This window comes from Chionomys nivalis, chromosome 16, assembly GCF_950005125.1.
Source record: "Chionomys nivalis chromosome 16, mChiNiv1.1, whole genome shotgun sequence".
NCBI lineage: Eukaryota > Metazoa > Chordata > Mammalia > Rodentia > Cricetidae > Chionomys > Chionomys nivalis.
Window position 1 is genome coordinate 34,795,679 of NC_080101.1, and position 25,103 is coordinate 34,820,781.

General features: G+C 41.4%; 1 protein-coding gene across 1 annotated transcript in view; it reads right to left on the bottom strand.

The window, feature by feature from the left end:
* Casp8ap2 (caspase 8 associated protein 2) overlaps nt 1–24,257 on the bottom strand; it is a 40,726-nt gene extending 16,469 nt beyond the window's left edge. The window contains exons 1-6 of the mRNA XM_057790729.1: nt 24,219–24,257; nt 16,833–16,915; nt 8,826–8,894; nt 8,072–8,172; nt 7,122–7,196; nt 4,576–4,691 (exon numbers count right to left, since the gene is read on the bottom strand). Of these exons, the coding sequence (XP_057646712.1) occupies nt 4,576–4,691; nt 7,122–7,196; nt 8,072–8,172; nt 8,826–8,894; nt 16,833–16,887 (416 nt within the window). The 5' untranslated portion in view covers nt 16,888–16,915; nt 24,219–24,257. The remainder of the gene's footprint in view (nt 1–4,575; nt 4,692–7,121; nt 7,197–8,071; nt 8,173–8,825; nt 8,895–16,832; nt 16,916–24,218) is intronic.
* Between the last annotated feature and the right edge of the window lie 846 nt (nt 24,258–25,103).

Genomic DNA, 25,103 nt, shown 5'->3' on the forward strand with positions numbered 1-25,103 from the left:
GTAGGAACAGAAAACTAAACTGAATGCTGGGAGAAAGGAGGCAGAGTCGGGAGAAGCCATGTAATCCCACCAGAGACAGATGCCAGAACTTTACCGGGTAAGCCACAGCCCCATGGCAATACACAGAAAAATGGAGATGGGTTATTAAAGATATGAGTTAGCCAGAAATACACTTAAGCTACTGGCCAAACAGTATTGCAAATAATATGGTTTCTGTGTGATTATTTTGGGTCTGAGCTGCCAGGCGGGGGGGGAGGTGGGTGGGTAGGGGGCTGATGGGCGGGGAGGACGGACAAGCAGCCTCCTACAACATGTAACCATAAAAGAAAAATACTTTATAACTAAATTTTGCTAATAGATCTGTTTCTCAAAAGACACAACTAAAAGAGCAAAAGGAAAGTCACAGAACTGGAGACTTTTCCGATATAGCACATGCTGTGTATGTGTAATGTGCCACACACTTATCAAACTACAAACTCCTGAAAGACAGCGTCCAGTCACAGCTTCTGGCACAGACTATAGAGAACTGCCTGTTTTGTTGTTGTTGTTTGTTTGTTTGTTTTTGAAACAGTGTTTCTCTATGTAGCCTTGAAGCCTGCCCTGGAACTCACTCTGTAAACCAGGCTACCCTCAAACTCAACAGAGCTGCCTGCTCTGCTGAGATTAAAGATGTGCACCACCACCATCCGGCTCCAAAAAAGTTTTAATCATATTTACTTGTCTTTGTATGTTTGTTTGTTCTTGAGTGCATGAGTGTGTGTGTGTGTGTGTATGTGTGTATGTATACGTATATGCGCACACGTGCATAAGCACGTCAAAGGTCAGAGGACAACATGTGGAAGTTGGTTCTTTGCGCCATGAGGATTTCAAGGATGGAACTCACAACAGCTGACTTAGCTGCAAGCACCTTTATCAAATGAGCCATCTTACCCTTCCTCAGAGTTTCACCTTTAAACATACCATTACATCATACATTTCCCAGGATTCACATGTTTAATTTTTCTGTTTGTTTTTGTCATATGTTATAATTTCAATTTTGCTTCAGTAAATGTTAAATATCTACTCAATGTTAACTAGTTATTATTATAATGCTAGTTAGCTCACAGTACAAATATTTGGTAGGATATTTATTAAATAATACATAGCCACATAAAACTTAATAAGGTCATACACACACACACACACACACACACACACACACACACACACACACACACCTTTACAAGCTTGGTGCTGTAGCACACACCTTTAGTCCCAGTCCCAGGAAGATCTCTGTGAATTCTAGGATAACCTGAGTTCCAAATTAAGGATACATAACAAACAAATAACAACAAGAACAAAAAACCTATACAATTTCTCCAACAATTCAGGAACCAACATTAATACATGGTACACTGGGAATGACTTAGATTAATAAATACATAAACAGCTGTCCTTACTTTCTAAACACCTAAATAAGACAAAATGGTTCACACAATGGCAGTCTTTAGTCAGTTAACAAATAATGATCTACAATATGCCAGATACCATGGGAAATACAACTGGGAAAATGCTCAAGGCAAAGCAAACTCAACCCTGTTTCATGAAACTTACATTATAGGAAAAGCAAAAGATACTAGTCAAGGAATCTCACTCATAATTTGAAGAACTGCAAGTATACATAAACCCACAAAAGAAATCTGACTTAGACACAGAGACCAGGTAAGTATCTCCTGCTAGAAAGATGGTTAGTTAGGGGCTGGAGAGGGGTTAGTGGCTAAGACACTGGTTACTCCTCCAGAGGCTCTGGACTCAGTTCCTCTGGATTAAGGATGGTGATCACAACCATATGTAACTCCAGTCCCAGGGATCTAACACCCTCTTCTGGCCTCTATACATGCCAGGCACACACATGGTATTCATAAGACAGACAAAACACCCATACACATAAAACTAAAAACAAACAGCAACAACAAAAACAAGATTATTATGCTAAAACTAGAGAATGAAGGGACAAGTCATTCCACACAGTAAACAAGGACACACACAAATGCAGAGCTTGGGGTGCCTGTAGGACCCGACAGAGCACCAGAGCCATGGCACTCATGCAGAGAGCACCAGAGCCGTGGCACTCAAGCAGAGAGCACCAGAGCCGTGGCACTCATGCAGAGAACACCAGAGCCATGGCACTCAAGCAGAGAGCACCAGAGCCATGGCACTCATGCAGAGAACACCAGAGCCATGGCACTCATGCAGTAAACACAGGCAGGCCTGAGAAACCGACAGAACACCAGAGCCGTGGCACTCGTGCAGAGAGCACCAGAGCCGTGGCACTCGTGCAGAGAGCACCAGAGCCGTGGCACTCGTGCAGAGAGCACCAGAGCCGTGGCACTCGTGCAGAGAGCACCAGAGCCGTGGCACTCGTGCAGAGAGCACCAGAGCCGTGGCACTCGTGCAGAGAACACCAGAGCCGTGGCACTCGTGCAGAGAACACCAGAGCCATGGCACTCATGCAGAGTAAACACAGGCAGGCCTGAGAAATGGTTGGGCCTACGCTGTGAGGGCCCTGAGGGGCAAGTTAAGATATTTAACCTTTTATCCCAAGAACATTCCAAAGCCACTGATCTTACTGCTGGTTTGCATGGGAGTAGGTAGGCTACAGCATCTGGATAAAAGAAGAGAAAGAAACACACTGCCAGATCACAGGGACGTAAGCATCAAATGGTGGCTCTGAGAAGCGGCTGACAGTAAAACATCACAGGCAGAGTGATGCAGTGTTCTACTTCTCAGTCCTGGTGTTGACAGCAGCTTCTCACAAGGACTCTAATACCAGTAGTTAAATGCCAACCATCTCCTACAAGCTTGATGTACACTAACTGAATAAATAGCACTGTTTTCTACTAAGCTAGAAAACAACGGAAAAGGCTTTGTGACAAACTTTTTGAATAAATTTTAAAAGCCCTTTTAGACTCATGTGGATAAAGTACAAATTAAATTGGCCTAGCATGTATGATATTGTTCCTTTTTTTAAAAAAAAAGTATTTTCCTTTAAACTTTTTTATTTTAAATACTTGAACTTTATTTCATGTGCATTGTGTGAGGGTGTCAGATCCCCTGGAACTGGAGCTACAGACAGCTATGAGCTGCCATGTGAATGGATGCTGGGAGCTGAACCCAGGTCCTCTGGAAGAGCAGCCCGCTCTCCCAACCACCGAGCCATCTCTCCAGCCTATGAAGAAACGCCAACAGGCAGAGTGAAAGGACAGCTCACTGGCTAAGAACACATTACTGCTCTATTTGAGGACCAGGGTTCAAATCTCAGTACCAAGACTGGGCGGCACACAAATGTCTGAAACCACGGCTCCGAGGGGATCTGATGTCCCCTTCTAGCATCCTTGAGCACCAGCAAGCACACCAATAAAATAAATTTAAAAGAGAGAAAAAGGGGACAAAGGCTTGATCGTTGAGAGACTCAAAAGAACAGCACCCAGGAAGATAATCAACAACCATCACATTACCAATGTAATTAATTATAGGGAGAGACTGCGTCAAAGCAGGAGGGTAATGGGGTTAAAGAGCACACGTGAAGAAAAGTTAAATGGATAGTCAGAAACTGTTTGCTGGATTTAGTGCAAGTAACTGATGATCAAAATGACAACTGTTTTGGTGACCAGTGAAGACAAAATAGGATTGGGTTTAGTAAGTACAAAGGGGCTGACGAAACAGCTCAATGGGTAATGGCACTTGCTAACCTGAATTTAATGTATGCCTCAGGGGGATGAGACAGAGGGATGAACAATAAATTCAAAGCTAGCCTTAGTTATGTGTTAATACCCTATGCTTAAAAACAAAACAAATACAACAGAAAGGGAAGAAATGGCAGCACCAAGTTAAGCAATTCTTTCAGTTCTGTCTATGGGATAGATGGGGAGACATGGATATGAACTACCCTGGACCAGAATGTCACCCTGAATTGAAGAGAGTGAGAAAAATTTAACAACAAAACCCACTCGGAGTTAGTAAATAACCCTTACTAACTAAAGGCTAGTAAATAACCCTTTCTTTCTTGTCATTTTAAAATTTGCATTTAAAATTTGTTGACTTATTTGGGGAGGAAGGGAGCACAAGCATGCATAGCACACGTGTGGAGGTCACAGTACACTTGCGGGAGCTGGTTCTCTCCTAGCATCTGGAGTTCAGGGTCGATCTCAGGTCAGCAGGCTAGGCTCCAAGTGCCTTCACTTGCTCAGCCTTCTTTCTTTCTTCCAGGAGTTCTGGGCACATGCTTCATTGTATCTGAGGTACTCCTCAGCCCTGACCTCTGAATGTCTCAGTAACAGGTATGGCCAGAAAAACTTAGGACATGCACACTGACTTTCTCTGGTAAGGAGTACTAGAGCAAGATCCCAGTGATTTAGAAAACTATGTATTTGGAACGATGTGGCAATGTTTCATCAGTAACCATAGTTATCACTACAAATCATTAGCAGAGTAGTTGCCATTTACAGTAGAACTGTAACTATTTATTCAAATACACATTTTATGCTTTGAAAACCATACTTTATGTGAATGGTGACAGGTGACACCCAGTGATACCTTTGGTGAAGATGATTTATCTCTTCATCCTTACGGTTTATCTCCACTCTGGCAGTTTTGATCAGTGCTGAGATATTCTTCTTAAGAGACTGGTTTTCATTTTTTAAGTTCAAGTTCTAAAACAAAGATTAATAAGAACTACTAATACACCAAAAATAGACAGAATTGTCAAAAGTACAACTAGTTGGCTGTAGCGTTCATGATAGCCTTCAACTCTCCAGATCCTTCCGCCTCACCTCCAGTGCATGTGTGGGGGATTACTACATATGTCACCATACTCAGTCCTCTACTAATTGCTGAATATTAATTAATGCTAGGCATTAAACATTTTATCTTAGGTAATTCTGAGAAGGAGTTCTCTAAGAATGATTATTTTCCTATTGCTCAGATGCAGCAGCTGAGATTCTAAGATGATACCCAACACAGTAAAAGTCCCACCTGATAGGAAATACTTCAGACAAGCATCAGACTGTAAAAGCAGTAAAACAGCACAGAAAGTTCTGCCTGGACCATTATATTGAAGTTTTAGTTTTAATAACTAAATACTTAGTTTTTATAACTAAAACACGATCTGCTAGGCGTAGTGGTGCACACCTTTAGTCCCAGAACTCAGGAGGCAGAGGCAGAAAGATTCTCTGCAAGTTGGAAGCCAGCCTGGACCACTCAGGAAGTTCCAGGTCAGCCAGGACTACATTGTGAGACCACGTCTTAAAACAAAACAAAACAAAACAAACAAACAAACAAACAAACAAAAAAAACCACTAAGAAGTGTTAGGCATTATCCCATTTAACAAGCTAAAACTGCAAAGATGTTAGTTTTCAAACAGACTCTAGAGCTGGTTCTTTCAAAGGAGAATCAAGAAAAAGAAGTTTACAAAAAAGTAGACAGAACGCTGCGACATTCATTATTTCTGCAGCATAATCACAAAAAGAACTGTCTGACAACTGTGATTTGCCACTGTTTCTCTACCCCCACCCCCCAAAATCCTAATCTTTGTTCCTCAAAACTATCCTCTTCTAGCTGAGTGTGGTGTACACGCTTTTAGTGCAAGTACTTGGGAGGAAGAGATAGGCAGATTTCTAAATTCAGGGCCAGACTGGTCTGCATAGAAGCTCCAGATCAGCCAGGGATGCACAGGAAGACCATCTCAAACAAAAGAGAGCTACCCTCTTTTAAGCCATCACTAAAGTTACCACTAAATCAATCCATCAAACAGAGCACTTAAGTCAATGTCATTTTAACTTTCAATAAATTTTCCTATAACCCTTTCATTAATAAAGAAATTACTAAAGTAGTAAATTGTTAAAAATACTTTTTAAAGTGGAGAGGGATGGATATGACCAAGTTATACTGTATACATATATGAAATTGTCAAAGAATAAATGTAATTTTCACACACACACACACACACACACACACACACACACACACACACACACCCCACACAGAAATAATGCCAGATGCTAAATGTTTAGCTCACAAGTTTAGAGACCCAGTCCTTGGGTTCAATCTCTAACCAAAAAAAAAAAAAAAAAAAAAACCCACTTTATAAGCTGCCAATATTTTATCATCTTAATTACTAAGAAAATAGGGCTGGGGGTATACTTCAGTGACAGGGTATTTGCCTTGCAGCACAAAACCTGGGTATTAATCCTTTTTTTTTTTTTAATGTGCAATATCAAGCTATTTGATATTTGGTTGCATGTATGTCTGTGTGAGGGTGCTGGATCCCCTGGAACTGACAATTGAGAGCTGCCATATGGTTGCTAGGAATTGAACCAGATATCTGTGTGAGGGTGCTAGATCCCCTGGAACTGGTGTTACAGACAACTGAGAGCTCCCATAAGACTGCTAGGAATTGAACCAGGATCCTATGGAAAAGCGGCCAGGGCTCTTAACCTCTAAGCCATTTCTACAGCCCTGGTATTAAGCTTTTAAGCTTCATATAAACTGCCGACATTTTAATATTTTAACTTTAGTTATAACTCTTTCTTTAATAATGAGATAGTCTTACTATGCTACCCAGGCTGGTCCTCAACCCCAAGGTTTCTCCTAAGCAGCTAGGACTACACTCATTGATGTCTGTACATCTATCTGTATGTCTGCCCGTCCTGGGGATCAATCCCGGGCTTTATGTTCATAAATAAAACATTTACAAAGGGCTGCCTGGAAGATAGTTCAGATAGTAAAGAGCTAGGCACACAAGCATGAGGATGTAAGTCTGACTCCTCAGAATTCACATAAAGAGTTATTTTAAGCTGTACATGTCTGTAATCTAAGCACTGGAAAGGTGGGGAGAGTTGGATCCATGAGACTGAGAAAGCCTAGCCTATGTGGTGAGATGCAGGCCAGTGAGAAATCCTGTCTTAAAAGACAAGGTAGATGGTGCCTGAGGGACAATACCCAAGGATGATCTCTGGTTTCCACATGCATGTGCAAACATGTGCACCCACACCCATTTACTCGTGTACACAAAGACACACACAGACACACACAGACACACACTCAAACATAAATGTTAACAAGGAAGAAATAACCACGATACCTGTGTCTGTATTTCCTTAAACCTTTTCATCAGCTCTTTCATTTGCTGTTGACATTTGCCATATTCTATCTGCAACTGTAAAACACAAAAGGACTAATTTAAGCATTATTGTAGTTTCTTAAATGACATTTAAAATTCTGAGGGAAAAAAATCAATGTACACATGAGCTATTTAGATGGATATTTCCACTTTTGTTGTTGTTTCTGTTTCTCAGACAGTGTATCCAGATGTAGGCCAGGCTGCTTTACTCTTGATCCTCCTGCCTCAGCCTCCCAAGCACTGAGATTATAGGCAACTGCCTCCATGCCTGCCTACATTATTAATTTTTAAAGTTCAGCCCATTGATGGTACATTTTGATAAGCTTCATATTGTTCTTCTGAACCTTAATATTCAAATATACAGTTAAAAGAAATTTGTCTCATAAATCTCAAGACACATTATGTAATACACAACTTTAATATAAATAATGAAAAAATAAAATGTTCATCACACTGATAGTTTATTAAAGTTTTATACATTCATATACTTAAGTTTGGTCAAATAAAATTGTAACTGAATTCAGACTTTTATTCAGAAACTATGTCTTGGAAAAACAAGTTAGAGGCAGAAACTACCTTAAATACTGTTAATTTAAGAACTACTTCCTGAACTGTAGAGATGGCTCCACAGTTAAGAGCACTGGCTACACTTCCAGAGGACCTGGGTTCAACTCCAAGCAGCCATGATGGTTGCTCACAATTGTCTGTAACTCTAGTTCCAGGGGATCTGACACCCTCACATAGACACACATGCAGGCAAAATACCAATGTACATAAAATAAAAATAAATCATTAAAATTTTTTTAAAATTTTAGAACTAATCTCTAAACACAGATTATTTGTTCACTAGTAAGGTGCAGCCTCCTCTTCAGGAGCTACAGGAAGAACTTAGGAACAGTAACAACTCATACGTCATTGTATGTCGCTTCCTTTGCAGTTCCTTCTTCAGTCAGAATCTCTTCATACAAATCTAAACAGTTTCTGAATGACACACAGGATCTAGCAGTACTGTCTGAAAACACACAAAACTTATGTTAAAATATTTGTTAGAATTCCTTTGTTAATTAGTTTTATCAAACACTTTAGTGAGCATAAAGAATGGTGTGTTGTTTTATACACACACACACGGTGTGTGTGTTAGGATTCCTGATGGTGCATCTACTTCAAAGGGTTACATTTCTCCTAAACTGTATTTCATATAACCTACACTAATTTACTAATGATGGCCGGAATGCCACCTTATATAAAATGGCTGTTTCAATGAATCCAGTGTGGTAATTGTCTCTGTTACAAAACACTGGAAGATCTGACTGTGGAGAAGCTCTAATTGGACAGGTGGCCGGACTCCACCACATTCCTCTGATGTATCTAAAGACACTCATGGTAACATTATTCGGCATGTGTATTCAACAACACCAGTTGCCATTTCAATGGCATGAAATATTTTTGCACAAGGCCTAATTAAACTTGAGTCATAGAGGAACAAATCTGTGTGCCAATATGATCTGATCAAGCTTTGGGACAGAAAGAAATTACCTCAGTATAATCATCTCAGAAACAGGGCATATTACTTCAGAGCTGTGAAGTTACCAAGAGCCAATAACAATAAAACTAGCACATCAAACCAACCAAACAAAATGAGACTGTTTTATGAAATTTACATACCAGAAACAGCACTGTCCAACCCAGCATAAATGTCCAATGAGCCTTCATCATTATTCTTAAGAGGAGAGGCTGCAAAAATGGCAAAGACTAGTTAAAACTGGCTTGTGGGCTGAGGGGTTTTTAATCCATTCCTACTTAGGACAAGGAAAGAAATATATTATTTCTGCTTCAACGAAACAAACAAGGGGCCAGGTGGTAGTGGCGCACACCTTTAATCCCAGCACTCAGGAAGCAGAAGCAGGTTGATCTTTGTGAGTTTGAGGCAGCCTGGTCTACACAGTTAGTTCTAGGACAGCCAGGGTTACACAGAGAGACTCCTTCCCAAAAAACAAAACAAAACAAAGAAACAGACAAGGTTTATACAGGCCCATCAACAGAAACATTGTGATATAGAAATTTATAACTTGACAACTTCAGAATCAGACCTTAAAAAAATGTATGGAGTTGGGAGAAATGGTTCTGAAGTTATGAGTTCGGTTCCCAGCACCCATGTTGCATGGCTCACAAACATCTATAACTCTAGCTCCAGGGAACCAGATACCCTCTTCTAACCTCTATGGGTACCAGCACACATGTGAACATACCTTCACACAGACACATTCATTTACAGCTAATTAAAAATTTTTAAAAAGTTCTTTTAACAGAAAAATCTACTAGTACTGAAGCTGGAGAGACAGCTTAGCAGTTAAAAGCACTTGCTACTTCTCCAAAGGACTCAAATTCAGTTCCTAGCACCCACATCAGATGGGCTACAACTGCTGGTAACTCCAGCTCCAGAGTATTCAACACTGCCTTCAGGTCTCCATGGATACCTGTGCGCACACACGGGCACATACACACACATAAACAAACACACAAATACTAAAAAAGTGTAATGAGGTTTTAATTCCAGCAATAATCAGCTACTTTTCATCAAAGCAATCCTCATATAACATTATAAATGCTAAACTATGTATTAATGCTACCCATTAAAAAGCAGCATAAAATAAGCAGAAACCAAAAGTGAGGGCTGTGTGATTCTGGAGAACTGCACTGAGAAAACAAATCCTGACCATGAGATAATACCTGCAAGAAGAGAGCACTCATGGAAGCTCACAATCATTTATAACTCTATTCCCATACAGTCTACGCAGAGCAGACACCAGCGTGCACATGGTACACAGACATACACACAGACAAAATACTCATTTATATGTGTGTATGTATAAATACATATATATAGACACACACATGTATATGATAAATAATTTTTTAAAAAAGATAGCTCTAAGCTCTAATCTCCCTTTTATCACTGCTATTTGTTGAAAGACAGATCTGTGTTAGAGCTCTATGGGCAGTGACAACAGTCATCTCTCACACATGCTGCATGCATCCTGGGATACCAGGAATGCAGCCTGACACATTTGTAGGTGGTATCATCTGCTGAAATGTCAGAAGGTTAGACAGCCTTTCTAGTTCTAAGGGCTTGAAAACTGGAGAAAGGCTCGCTCTAAGGAAAAAGCAACTAAAGGTGAGAGAGCAAATTCAGAAAGTCAAGAAGGGGGAAGGGGGGGGGGATTCCCAAATTGTGCCTCAGGCAACATGTGAGTTCAAGGCCAGCCTAGTCTACAAAGTAAGTTCCAGGACAGACAGGGCTATACAGAGAAACCCTCTCTTGAAAAATCAACCAAACAGCCGGGCGGTGGTGGTGCACACCTTTAATCCCAGCACTCAGGAGGCAGAGGCAGGCGGATCTCTGGGAGTTCGAGACCAGCCTGGTCTACAAGAGCTAGTTCCAGGACAGGCTCCAAAACCACACAGAAACCCTGTCTCGAAAAACAAAAAACAAAAAAACAAAAAAAAAAAATACTCAACCTCAAGTGGTACACCTGCAATGCAACCCTTACATTTACTACTCAGGGAACACTGTAGAAAAGGGGATGTGTTAAGAGCCTGATGACCAGGGCAGCTGCTTAAAACTGTTTCCCATAAATCACAAAGAAGGAGCACCCATGAAATCTCAAAACAAGGCTGCCTGCATAAGATCTGAAAAATGACAACCCCTTTGACATGCCAACATAGATGGGTAAATCTCACAAAGCCCAACTCCTAGATGAAGAGCTGTACAAAATCAATGACTGCTGAGAACAGGACAATCAAGTCTTTTCTAGAGACAAGGCCCCTGATAGATTATCTAACCCTAAGTATTGAAATCCGGAACAAGACAAGGCTGTCCACTCTCTCCATATCTATTCAATATAGTGCTTGAGGTCTTAGCTAGAGCAATAAAACACCAAAAGGAGATCAAGAAGATACAAATTAGAAAAAAAGAAATCAAACTCTGTTTGCTGATGATATGATAGTTTACATAGCGATCCCAAAAATTCTACCAAGGAACTTCTACAACTCATAAACACTTTCAGTAATGTAGCAGGATACAAGATTTACTCAAAAAAATCAGTAGCCCTCCTGAACACAGATGGTAAAAGGGCTGGAGAAAAAAGTCAGAGAATCAACACCCTTCACAATAGCCACAAATGGCATAAAATATCTCAGAGTAACTCTAACCAAACAAGTGGAAGACTTGTATGACAAGAACTTTAAATCTTTGAAGAAAGAAATTGAAGAAGACACCAGAAAGTGGAAAGATCTCCCATGGTCTTGGGTAGGCAGAATTAACATAGGAAAAATGGCAATCTTACCAAAAGCAATCTACAGATTCAATGCGATGCCCATCAAAATCCCAGCAAAATTCTTCACAGACCTTGAAAGAATGGTACTCAACTTCATATGGAAAAGCAAAAAACCCAGGATAGCCAAAATAATCCTGTAAAATAAAAGAACTTCTGGAGGCATCACAATCCCTGACTTCAAACTCTACTGCAGAGCTACAGTACTGAAAGTAGCCTGGTATTGGCATAAGAACAGACAGGAGGACCAATGGAACTGAATAGAAGACCCAAAAATCAATCCATACATCTTTGAACACCTGATTTTTGAAAAGGAAGCAAAAAATAGCCAAATGGAAAAAAGAAAGCATATCTAACAAATGGTGCTGGCAAAAAGAATGAAAATAGACCCATATCTATCACCATACACAAAATTCAAGTGCAAATGGATCAAAGACCTCAACATAAAGTCAACCACACTGAACCTTATAGAAGAGAAAGTGGGAAGTACACTTGAACGCATTGGCATAGGAGACCACTTCCTAAATATAACCTCACTAGCAGAGACACTGAGAGAAACAATTAATAAATGGGACCTCCTGAAACTGAAAAGCTTCTGTAAAGCAAAGGACACAATCAACAAGACAAAACGACAGCCTACAGAATGGGAAAAGATCTTTACTAACCCCACATCAGACAGAGGTCTGATCTCCAGAATATACAAAGAACTCAAGAATTTGGACACCAAAAGAACACATAATCCAATTAAAAAAAAAAAATGAAGTACAGACCTAAACAGAGAACTCTCAACAGAGGAATCTAAAATGGCTGAAAGACACTGATGGAGGAAGGTCATTGGTTAAATAATAAAGAAACTGCCTAGGCCCATTTATAGGCCAGCCCTTAGGTGGGTGGAGTAAACAGACAGGATGCTGGGAGAAAGAAGCCGAGTCGGGGGTCGCCATGATTCTCTCTCTCCAGACAGACGCAGGTTAAGATCTTTCCTGGTAAGCCAGCTCGTGGGCTACACAGAATATTAGAAATGGGTTAGATCAATATGTAAGAGCTAGCCAATAAGAGGCCGGAACTAATGGGCCAGGCAGTGATTAAAAGTATACAGTTTCCGTGTAATTATTTCGGGGCATAAGCTAGCCATGCGGGCGGCCGGGTGCCGGGGACTCAGTCCCATCGCCTCTTATTACTACAGAGTGGCACCCAACGTGCTAATGAACTCCACGTAAAACCTGAGAGAGCTTGAAAAAGAGAGAGAGAGAATTTAACACAGCTTTTTGCTGTTTGTGGGTTGCGTGCGGCAAAGAAATTGTCCTGACTCAGCAACAGGAAAAAACTGGCTGTTTTAAAATGCCGGCTTTCTGGGCTGTGCCGCCATCGCGATCTCTGTCTGGCTCCTGCAGGAGACAGAGCTTTTGAATGGAGCATTTGGAGTAAAGTGCTACGATTTGTTTGATGGCAACTAGACTCACTGTGTGCCTAAAAGGAAGTCATTTTGTGCTGCGGCTCAGAGGCACAAGCAGCTCCACCATGCTACTGGTGCAATGTGCAAGGATCAGAGGCACGAGCGGCTCCGCCATGTTGGCCTGGGCGGGGCAAGCAGGCAGTACCTGTTTTTGACCTAGGAATGTCACAGCTTAGATTCTTAAGCGCTTAGCGATTTAAAAGAACAAAACAAAGTGCTCCTGGATACTAAAAAAATTACAGATTCACAATAGAACTGATTCAGACACTGTTGGATGAATATACATAGGCTTGAGAGAGAGAAAAAAATATATAGAAAGAATAAAGTTAATGTCTTAAAAAAAGGGTAAAGTCTTTAAAGAGACAGAGTACAGATAGTTGTAGATTTAAAGAAATAAAAAAAAATAAGCCACGTAAAAATGGAAAATTCACAGAGAGTCTGGATTCTTTGTATTATTGTATTTTCTTTAAAATTTTTGACTGTAAAGGAGCTAAGTGCAGAGAGACATTTCATTATATGGGCTGCCAAGCTAAACCAGAATGGATATAAGGGTATTATGATTTCAGAATATGGGTCTAAGGATATGATGCTTTGGAGAGGGTCTTCTTTTGTTTTCACAGAGGACGAGACCCTGTTAATTGCGTCTATCCCGATATGGTATGATAGACCACGCCCTCCTGAAAGGTTGCTGTGAACACCTTCAGAAAATTACTTCACTCAACTGCCGACTGAGATGACCCTGACACACAGGTTACACCATGAAAGATCTGAATACAGCGCCCCCATTCAGCAGGAAGCAGTTTGGAGAGAACAAACTGCGCCCATGTTCCCAAATATGGTTTATAAATGTTCTTTTACATTTAAAGGGGGATATGATATAGATATAAATAATTTGCATTGGTATGATTTTAAGGTCAATTTTGTTATATGTTTATGTATTTCTGATCTTGATTAAGGTATTGTGATTATGTAGTTCATTTAAAAATGTAATGTAAAATAGGAAATATAGGTTGTTAATGGATAATCATCAATAATAGTCAAGCTTGTAGTCATGTTAGTTAGATTTTCTAGATATATAGAGATATATTTCAATTAGATAGGCATTCTTCATATCTTTCAAAGACTACAGAACATGGCATTTAAAATATTTTAATAACTTAGGGCTTTTCATGACAATGAGACACATCTGCTCCTGTCAGCACCAATCAACTTCAAGAGGAAGATGGGCATCGAAGAGGATCCTTATGGAGTTTGATAGCCACTTGGGCAAGAAACTGTTCTTGCCTGGACTATTGCATAAACTGGACACAGAGAACCCGCAGAAAGAGGACTGCTGAACTTGCCTAAAGGTGAGATGGTTTTTCGGGGTTCCTGACTCATAAAAGAGTCTGCAAGACATTCTGCAGGACACAGCAAAAAGTGACGGAACTGTCTTTGGAATTTCCTGCTTGATGAAAATGTCTGCTGGACACTATGGGCCTGAAGGCTGAAGATGGATGCCCCAACGGTACAGAGGAACTTTGGGTGACTGTCCAGGCAGTGAGATGTCTCTGTCATTTCTAGAGTTTTGGATTTCTTGTTTACTTAGGTAATATTATATCCTTCTGGAGTCTTTGATGGAATTGAAGAATGGATAGATAGTTATAGTTTTCCTTAGTTATGATAAAAGATAAAATAGATATAAATATTGTAACTGTAATTCTTGCTTGATAACTGTTTTGCTATATGTAATCTTACTATGTTAAAATGAAAGCCTTTTTTTGTTTAAACAGAAAAAGGGGAAATGATGGAGGAAGGTCATTGGTTAAATAATAAAGAAACTGCCTAGGCCCATTTATAGGCCAGCCCTTAGGTGGGTGGAGTAAACAGACAGGATGCTGGGAGAAAGAAGCCGAGTCGGGGGTCGCCATGATTCTCTCTCTCCAGACAGACGCAGGTTAAGATCTTTCCTGGTAAGCCAGCTCGTGGGCTACACAGAATATTAGAAATGGGTTAGATCAATATGTAAGAGCTAGCCAATAAGAGGCCGGAACTAATGGGCCAGGCAGTGATTAAAAGTATACAGTTTCCGTGTAATTATTTCGGGGCATAAGCTAGCCATGCGGGCGGCCGGGTGCCGGGGACTCAGTCCCATCGCCTCTTATTACTACAAGACACTTAAGGAAATGTTCAACATTCTTAGTCATCAGAGAAATACAAATCAAAACAACTCTGAGATTCCATTTTATACCTGTAAGAATTGCCAAGATCAAAAACACTGATGACAACTTATGCTGGAGAGGTTGTGGGGAAAAGGGAACACTTCTGCATTGCTGGTGGGTACACCCCCTTTGGATGTCAGTGTGGCGATTTCTCAGAAAATTAGGAAACAATCTTCCTCAAGACCCAGTAATACCACTTTTGGGTATATATTCAAAAGATGTTCAATCGTGCCACAAGGACATGTGCTCAACTATGTTCATAGTAGCTTTGTTTGTCATAGCCAGACCCTAGAAACAACCTAAATGCCCCTCGACTGAATAATGAATAAGAAAATGTAGTACATTTACACAATGGAGTACTACACAGCAGAAAAAAATAACGACAGCTTGAATTTTGCAGGAAAATGGACGGAGCTAGAAAACATTATTTTGAGTGAGGTAACCCAGACACAGAAAGACAATTATCACATGTACTCACTCATAGGTGGTTTTTAAACATAAAGCAAAGAAAACCAGCCTACAAACCACAATCCCAAAGAACTTAAGACAACAATGAGGAAACTAAGAGAGACTTACATAGATCTAATCTACATGGGAAGTAGAAAGTAGAAAAAGACAAGATCTCCTAAGTAAATTGGGAACATGGAGACCTTTGGGGAGAGTTGAAGGGGGGAGGGGAGAGGCAGGGAGGGGAGCAGAGAAAAATGTAAGGCTCAATAAAAATCAATTTAAAAAAAGGAAAAAAAAAACAAAAAAATCAAAAACAAATTTACTTCAAAAGCAACAACTATCTATTTTGGATATGACAATAGATATTATGACCATTCACATCAGCAAAATTGTTGCCTTGGTTACATATAGAGACTTAAAAGCATACAATAAGAAATATCAACCAAGGGCTGGAGAGATGGCTCAGTGGTTAAGAGGGCTTGCGCTATGCAGAAGATCTAGGGCTAGTTCACAACACCCACATGGTGGATCACAAGCATCTAAAACTCCAGTTCCAGGGGATTCAACACCCTCTAGTCTCCTTGGTCACCAAGCATGCACATGATGCATATACATATATGCAGGCAAAACAACACTTACAAATTAAAAATAAATTTGAAGTATCTTAAAAAGAAAGAAAGAAAGAAAGAAAGAAAGAAAGAAAGAAAGAAAGAAAGAAAGAAAGGAGGGAGGGAGGGAGGGAGAAGGGAGGAAGGAAAAGAGGGAGGAAGGAAAGAAGAGAAAGAGAAGAGTCAAAGTCAGCCAGGTGCAATGATTTATGCCTATAGTCCGGGTCCAATCTCAATGCATAGTGAGATCTCCCTGCCTCTGTATTACACACAAAGGGCGTGGATATAGCTAAGGAACAGAATATAGCCCTGTGTTTGCTTTTTAGCACTACGAAAACAAAACAACAAAAAACAAAGAGAAAAGTTCACATTTACTAAGTACTCTCTATGTTCCTAGTATTTTGCTATGTTAATTCACTTATATACAGGGAGAAAAAGCTGAGGTTCACTTTACCTAAGAATAAGTAAATGATTTTGTAACTGAGATCAAGTGAGGTTAGGGCTACTACTGTGACAGAATATGTACCTAGCATTTGAAAGGTCCTGGTTCTAAACTCCCAGTACCAAAATTTAGAAAGAAAGAAAGAGTAAGTAAATTCAGAAAGACAACCAAGAGTTCTTACCAGGACAGACATCGAATAAACCTGTTCCATCTCCATTGTCGTCATCTGCTGCCATGGTCCTATATCCTTTTCATAGGTGCCATCTATGGTATTAAGCATAAAGATTCCCACCGTTAGAATAGTTTCTACTTACAAAGTAACTTTCAAATTTTGAAATAACTTCATTCTATACACTTAAAAAAAATGTCTAACATTTTCTGGGCAAAAGTTGAAACTAAAAACTGAAACTCAAATTTTTAGGTATAGATAAGCAATGCACAAAGTAAATTATACTAATTTCATAAAATAGGCCAAAATATACTAATATGTACAAAACCCTGAATTTGACTTCCATCACCAAAGGGGGAAAAAGAATCTCAAAATACACATTAACTTTTGCACTAAAATAAGAGCCATCAGCACTAAAAACAAATATATAAACATAATAAGAAATATAAACACCATACCCTCCAGCTCCATGGAGAAAAGCCTGACAACTTAGCATCAATCCTCAGAAACCACGGTGAAAAGAGAGAACCAACTCCAGCAAACTCCATGAGCGGACTATGGGAAGCATATATGTACCCTCATACAAACACCATACATACAAACACAACAATAATAAATAAAACTTATTAAAAAGTAAAGGAGCATGCAAGTTGGGGTATGGCTCAATGTCAGAACACCTGCAAGCATGTACAAAACCCTAGACTCCACTGTTAGCACCACAAAATAAAAAACTGGGACTCCACCTAAGTTAAGGAGCAATTGCTACCCACATCCAGAATTTATCCTATTTGACTTCCATCATCAAACTTCAGATACACATTCTTTTAATTCCTATGGCACTCATTCTAAATTAAGCCACTTGAGTCTTACCATACCATCTTAGAATCTGCCCAGACTCTTTTCTTCTATTTTGTCTTTTAGAATGTACCTATGTGCCCAGGAGTTCTGGATTGAGATCATCTTCACTCTTAGGTTACATCACATTTTCATAAATGCACAACACTACACTTTGCTGATACCTATACCACCCCCACTCATTCTGGAACACAAGCAAAGCTTAAACTTGTGACCTCAGCCTCCTTAGTAGCTGGTATTAGAAGATTAAGACATCAAACCAAATTATATTATACTTATTTTTTTTAAATCTATTTACCTATCAATAGGAATCTAAGCTGGTCTCCTATCTTGGCTACTGTGAACGATACTACAACATACTTCGACTCCTTTGTGTATGTAGTAGTTTGAAAGAAATTGGCCCCCATAACCTCCTAGGTACTATGAGGACTTGTGGCTTTGTTGGAGGAAGTGTTTCATTGTTGGGGTGGGCTTTGAGGTTTCCTATGCTCAGGATACCACCCAGTATCTTAAGTCGACTTCCTGTTGCCTGCAAGATGTAAGACTCCCAGCTACTACTGCAGCACATCTGCCTGCACACCGCCATGCTCCCTGCCATAATAATGAATTGGACCTCTGAACTGTAAGCGAGCCACCCAAATTAAATGCTTTCTTTGTAAGAGTTGCCACAATCACCGTGTCTCTTTACAACAATAAACTCTAAAACAGGTCTATACCCAGGCAATGGTATAGCTGGATCATATGGTAGTTTTCAGTTTAAGGGGGACTCTCCATACTGATTTCCACTGTAGCTACACTGCTTACATTTCTACCAGCAATGTAACTAGTGTAAGGGTTCCTGCTTCTATTCCTTCTTTGCCAGCATGTTATCATTTGTTTTCTTGATGTCAGCCAATCTTTTCTTTTTTCAAATTTCATTTTGTGAGTGACACATGGGTGTACATTTCATGTATACAGATGTGGGCATGTGCAACAGTACACCTGCGGTAGTCAGAAGACAACCGAACCTTCTACCTTAGATAGTTCCTTTGCTGCTAAGCCAAGCTCACCACCCACAAACTTGAGGTTCTTCTGTTTTTACCTCCCATAGTGGGCACTGAAAATAGAAGCTTGTTCCACTGCATCTAGCTTTTTTTTTTCTTTTTTTGGTGGGGGGGACGTTGAAGACAGGATTTCTCTGTGTAGTTCTAGTTATCCTGGAACTCACTCTGTAGGTCAAGCTCAAACTCAGAGATCCACCTGTTTCTGCCTTCCACGAGGTACATACCACCATCACCCAGCTCTGCATCCAGCTTTTATGTAGGTTCTGAGTATCCAAATGTGGTGATCAAGCTTGTGGGGCAAGCCCACTGCCTGCATCATCTCACCAGACCCTGTATGAGACCTTCTGTTAAGGCTCGGGTAGAATTCAACTAACATGTTCTTCACCTCAGTCTGTCCTACAGGAGGCTTGGAGGGAGCTAGAGTCTGCCCCTCAATAATGGTACCTGTGAAGTAATAACTGGTGGGAACTGGAACTGAAGGTGCGGGGAAGCATGAATCCCATACTGGAACCAGTCTCAGGGTGTTTGGGCCCTGCTGACCACCCCTTTGATTGGCTAGGAGTCGTCCTCTCTGGATGACTGGAGGGTTAAGACTGGAGGAAGATTAGGCAAACCTCCATCAGTCTCTTCCAACCTTTTTTCACTTTACAGATGGGGATGAAATCTTTCAAGACTGCTTCAAGTTCCCCACTAGTTTGCCTATTGAACAACTTGAGCGAGCCAGACAGTCAAGTGCTTAGGAGGAGAACCTTAGTCTTTTTCCTGATCCGTGCATGGCCTAAATATCCTCTAGAAAATAATAAAAAGTACCCCCTGGGGGGAACACTTAAATACCACTCTCAGTTAGTTATTCTGTCAACAAGAGAAAAAGTCCTCTAAAATTCCCTATGTCCAACTTTTCTTTTGCCTGCAGGATCACCTAGATCCGTGGTTCTCAACCTGTGAGTCTCAACCCCTTGGAGGTCAAGCACATATATTTATATTACAACTCATAATGGCAGCAAAATTAGTTATGAAGTAGCAACAAAAATAATTTTGTGGAGCCAGGCAGTGGTGGCGCACGCCTTTAATCCCAGCACTCGGGAGGCAGAGGCAGGCGGATCTCTGGGAGTTCGAGGCCAGCCTGGTCTACAAGAGCTAGTTCCGGGACAGGCTCCAAAACTACAGAGAAACCCTGTCTCGAAAAACCAAAATAATAATAATAATAATAATAATAATAATAATTTTGTGGTTTGGGGTCACAACATGAGGAACTGTATTAAAGGACCATAGTGTCGTGAGAGCCACTGGTCTAGACCTTGCTAAAAAACTATAGGAAACATCCACAGACTAAGTTTAGGAGACTTAGGTACACAATACACTTAGATGTTCCAATCAAGTTTATTTTAAAAGTGTTTAATTTTTGCTCACAGTTCACCTAAACATTACAGACTAATTAAAAATAATAAACAGTTGCAACTGACCCTCTGGATGTTCAAGAACTGTATTTGGAAGCCAACACTGGTGTAGTCAGAGGAATTAAAGGGAAGACTATTTTCCCCTTGTCCTCCAAGGTCAACGAAGTCCCAGGAACTATGAGGCATCTCTAACTGTCCTGCAACTGTGGGAAGTCACCTGCTCTTGTTTAGGAAGGCCATAGAAATGCCACTCAGTGGACTCTAACCAGTGTCCAGTATGGAAAAAGAAGGGTCAACAAAGAGGGAAAAAAATCTTCCACACTTCCAATGAAACAATGGTAAAGCAAGACCTTTGGCTTATCCTCACACAGATGGACAAACTGACAAGACAGGCTAGGAAGCAGAGGCTACTGAAAAGTATTTGGATCATTTTCTTGCCTGTTCTCTTCCTCTAACAAGGGCAAAACTGCCCCTGCTATTTTTCTAACCATACTCTCAATAGGAATTACAGTACACGTTTATATATTATAGATGCTACTTCCCTTATTTGACAAGCTCCAAAGATACACAGCATCACCAAATGGCTGTCATATGTTCTGGACCATTGCCATCAATTGGGTTTTCTCATGCTCCCTTAGAGAGACCCTCCTGAGGCACTCTGACTACTGTCCCCCTCCCTAGACCCTTTGTCAGCATGAAGCAGCAAGAATGGTTGTTGTTCCCAAACAGCAGTTAGAGCGATCTGAGAGGGGGAATGAGCGACCAGGAGTTGGAAGATGTGGTAGTTTGAATGCAATTATCCCCCATAAACTCATAGGGAGTGGACTATTAGAAGGTGTGGCCTTGTTGAAATAGGTATAGGTATGGAGGAAGTGTGTCACTGTGGGGATGGACTTTGAGGTCTCATATATGCTAAAGCCATGACCAATGTCTCAGAACACTTCCTGTTGCCTGCAGATCAAGATGTAAAACTCTCAGCTCCTTCTCCAGCACCATGTCTGGTTGCATGCTGCCATGTCCTGTCATGATGATAACTAAACCTCTGACCTGTAAGCCACCCAATTAAATGTTTTCCATTATAAGAGTTGCCATGGTCACCGTGTCTCTTCAGAACACAACAACAGAAACCCTAAGACAACAGACTCTCTGGTAGACAAACAGATAGAGAAAGGGGCCATGGTTAGGTAATAAAGACGGCAAATTTCCAAGATGGTCAGCTTCCTCCTCGACTTCCTCACTTGAAACAAAAGCCTAGTAACTTCTGTCAAACTTAGAGATGCTGATGTCTACTTAAATCTTCTCAGGTTAAAATTCTGCACCACTGGGGATACAGTTCAGTGGGAGAGTATAACTTGCCCACTGTGAGCAAGGTTCTGGGATCAACCAGCCCTGCAAGAACAGTCTGTACCACAACAGCACACAGCACAGCTTTGCACAGCAACCCTGAGAAAGAATCTGAGCTTGCGTGGAGATGTTTACTCTCTTCATCTCAATACAGCCAGACTTTGTCTTACAAGAGCTTTAGCGTGGTTTTCTTTCTACTTTGTGAAAAATTGAACAAACATAAAACAAGCCAGAGCCATTAAATTAGCAAAGATAAAATCTATACATACGGTGGCTCACAACTATCTGTAACTCCATTTTCAGAGGATCTGACACCCTCTTCTGGCTTATGTGGTCACCCGACATGCATGCAGTGAACAGATATACATACACCCATACACATAAAATAATAAAAATAATTTTAAAGCCATTATAAACAATATCCTAATAAACAAATATCCCCAAAAGTACACTTTGCCTTCTATAACTATTAAATAGGAATCCAGAAATTCAACTAACTACAAATTTTTAAGTTTTTAAAAAAGTTGTGTCTGGCCTGGCAGTGGTGGCGCGGGTCTTTAATCCCAGCACTCAGGAGGCAGAGGTGGGCGGATCTCTGTGAGTACAAGGCCAGCCTGGTCTACAAGAGCTAGTTCCCCAGGACAGGCTCCAAAGCTACAGAGAAACCCTATCTCGAACAAAACCAATCCTCCCCCCCTCCCAAAAAATGTTGTATCTGTACTGTGTGTGTCAGGGAATGGGAAAGGTTGTCTCATCAGTACAACATACACACTCTACAAGAAACACAATGTTCTAGGCTCTCTTGCCCTCTCTCTCTCTTTTGGTGTTTCAAGTAATAAAATAATCATTTGTTGAGATAAGGAAATTCCAAATTAGTTAGAGACGATTCTCAGGTTTCTACCTCTGCCATGGTAGAAGCCAAGCTTTTAATGGCAATGGAGAAATAAAGATTTGGTGAATCACTTGTACAACAATCAGAAGATGTCTAACAGGATTGGAAATAGAGTTTAAACACCTAATGGATTTTTCTTAAAAGAATTAACATGATATTATGATCTGGGATTCATCAGTCATGGTGATAGGTATATTAAAAAATTACAAAAGTCTGGGCGGGACAGTGGTAGTGTATGCCTTTAATCCCAGCACTTGGGAGGCAGAGGCAGGTAGATCTCTGAGTTCAAGGCCAGCCCGGTCTGCAGGGTGAGTTCCAGGACATTCAGAGCTATGCACAGAGAAACCGATAGATAGATAGATAGATAGATAGATAGATAGATAGATAGATAGATAGATAGATAGATACTACAAAAGTCAGTCACCTGGGGGAAAAAAGGAGCAAGAAGTGGAAGAGGGCTTTTTATACTTCCTCTCAGCTCCCTTTTGAAAAGGCAGTAAGCTGCCACTAAGAAGAATGGGATCTTCAAGAGCTGCAGGGGCCAAGTTTTAAAAGATGAGAAGCTAATGAGTGATAACAGCTGCCGGGCTGGAATGTTGTCCCGTAATGTACAGTTGGCATGTTCACGGGCTCTGAATATGCCAGTCCCTAGCACCAAAAAAAAGAAAAAAGAAAGGAAGGAAGGAAGGAAGGAAGGAAGGAAGGAAGGAAAGAAAGAAGGAAAAAACAAAACAAAACAAAACTGTAAGTTCCAGGCTGAGTCCCACGTATCTGGAGAGACAGCTCCAACAGATTCATAAACAAAAGCAAAGAGACAGTAGAGACAGTAGTCATCTGGTTTGTTCTGAAAGGTCAGAGTATTAAAAAGTAGTCTGAAGAAGTTCACTTTTTCAATACAGAAAAGCATACATTTGTAGAGAGAAAGAAACAGGCAAAAACTAAGTCGAGGCAAGTCTAGTTCTAGAATTTGAGGATGAGAAATAAATATGAAAAGCAATGTATATTGCACCTTTTCTATGAGCTAAGTATTGATCTAAACGTTGTCTAGTATTGATTTACTTTAAATCATCCTGAAGTTCCTATCAAGTCCATATTATTCCTTATCCCATGTGGAAACTGACATCTGATTAGGATATTTACCATGACCAACAGCTACAAAGTGGAGTGTTGAAATTAAATTCCAGTCAAATGACAAAAAAAAAAAAAATCAACTACATTCCTTAAGATACAAATCTCTAGACATTTCCTGTAAAACGGCAGGAAATACTATGAAAAAATAATTTGGGTATAGATGCAAGAAGTGTTGTCTAATGGCCTGTTCGCTTCCAAAGAGGAGCTGAGGTTCATGGGGGAAAGGCCTTAAGGAAAAGGTTTGGTGTCGGTGCTGTGGAGAGAACAGAGAAGACCAGGATGTTCAAAAGTCAGAGGCAAAGGCAAGTTAATCCTGAAGCATAAATGCTGGGGTTCCTGCGAATTCTACCTTCACATCCTCGCTAGCATGTCAGGGATGGTTCTGGGCGCTGCAGAGACTAACATAAACAACTTCTCTCAAGGTGCTGGCTTGGCAAACAGGCCACGCCAGAGAGCATCTGACACCCGGAACAGCCCCTTCTCCACACTCACCGAGAGCTCGGGAGTAGGGAGCAAGGAGACACGAGTGGGGGAGGGGAGGAGCGCCCGGTAGACCCGGCGATGCTCCCTGTGCTCGCCCCAGCACCCTCCTCCACGCTCGGAAGGGCGGTCCCCGAGGCCGGCAGCCGGGGCGAAGGCCGGCGAAGCGCGCTCCTGCGCCCACAACCCAGGCAGTCCCGGACGGCACCCCGCAGCCTCTCCCCGCCGCCCCGAGACAAGCCCCCCAGGAACTTACCCGGCCGGCCAGCCCAGCACAGCAGCCGCTTTCGGGACGCCAGGCGCTCCGCCGTCTCCACCAATCCCAGCCCGTAAGGAGGGCGCTAGGGCGGGACCTAGCGCCGATAACCAATCAAATAAGACGCAAAGCACGTCTCGGCGCACACAGCCGGTTCCCGCCATTGAAGGCGGAAAAAAAAAATTCCAGTTGGCGCCAAACTCCGATACTCTACTGTGGCACATAAGGGAAAGGGGGCGGGCGGTGAGCACAGTGACAACTGGGCGGAACTGCTCCACGGAAATGACGTCACCAGAGCGGAAGTGGAACTGGGCTGGGGGGGGGGGAGACGCTAGTGAAAGGGAAAGTAAGGGTGGAGGATTTTTTTTTTCCTTTTTTTTTTTTTTTTATTACTTTAAAAAAAAAAAACACAGGCCGGGCGGTGGTGGCGCACGCCTTTAATCCCAGCACTTGGGAGGCAGAGGCAGGCGGATCTCTGTGAGTTCGAGACCAGCCTGGTCTACAGAGCTAGTTCCAGGACAGGCTCCAAAGCCACAGAGAAACCCTGTCTCGAAAAACCAAAAAAAAAAAAAAAAAAAAAAAAAAAAAAACCCAATCCAAATTCCCACTCCCTCCCGTCCTCCCAGTTCCCTCCCTCTCCCTCCACAGACCCACCTCCCACCCCTCCAACCCTAAGGGAGTGCCATGCACCCCGCCCTGTGGAAACTCCAAGGCCCTCCCTACTACGTCTAGGTTGAGCAAGGTTTACATCCAAAGAGAATAGGATCCCATGAAGCCGGTATATGCAAGTGTCACTATCGGTGGCCGTCAGTCTGCCGCAGTTGTCAACCCCCTTCAGAGGGGCTTGGTTGTTCCCATGCTTGTTCACTCCCAGTCCAATTGAAG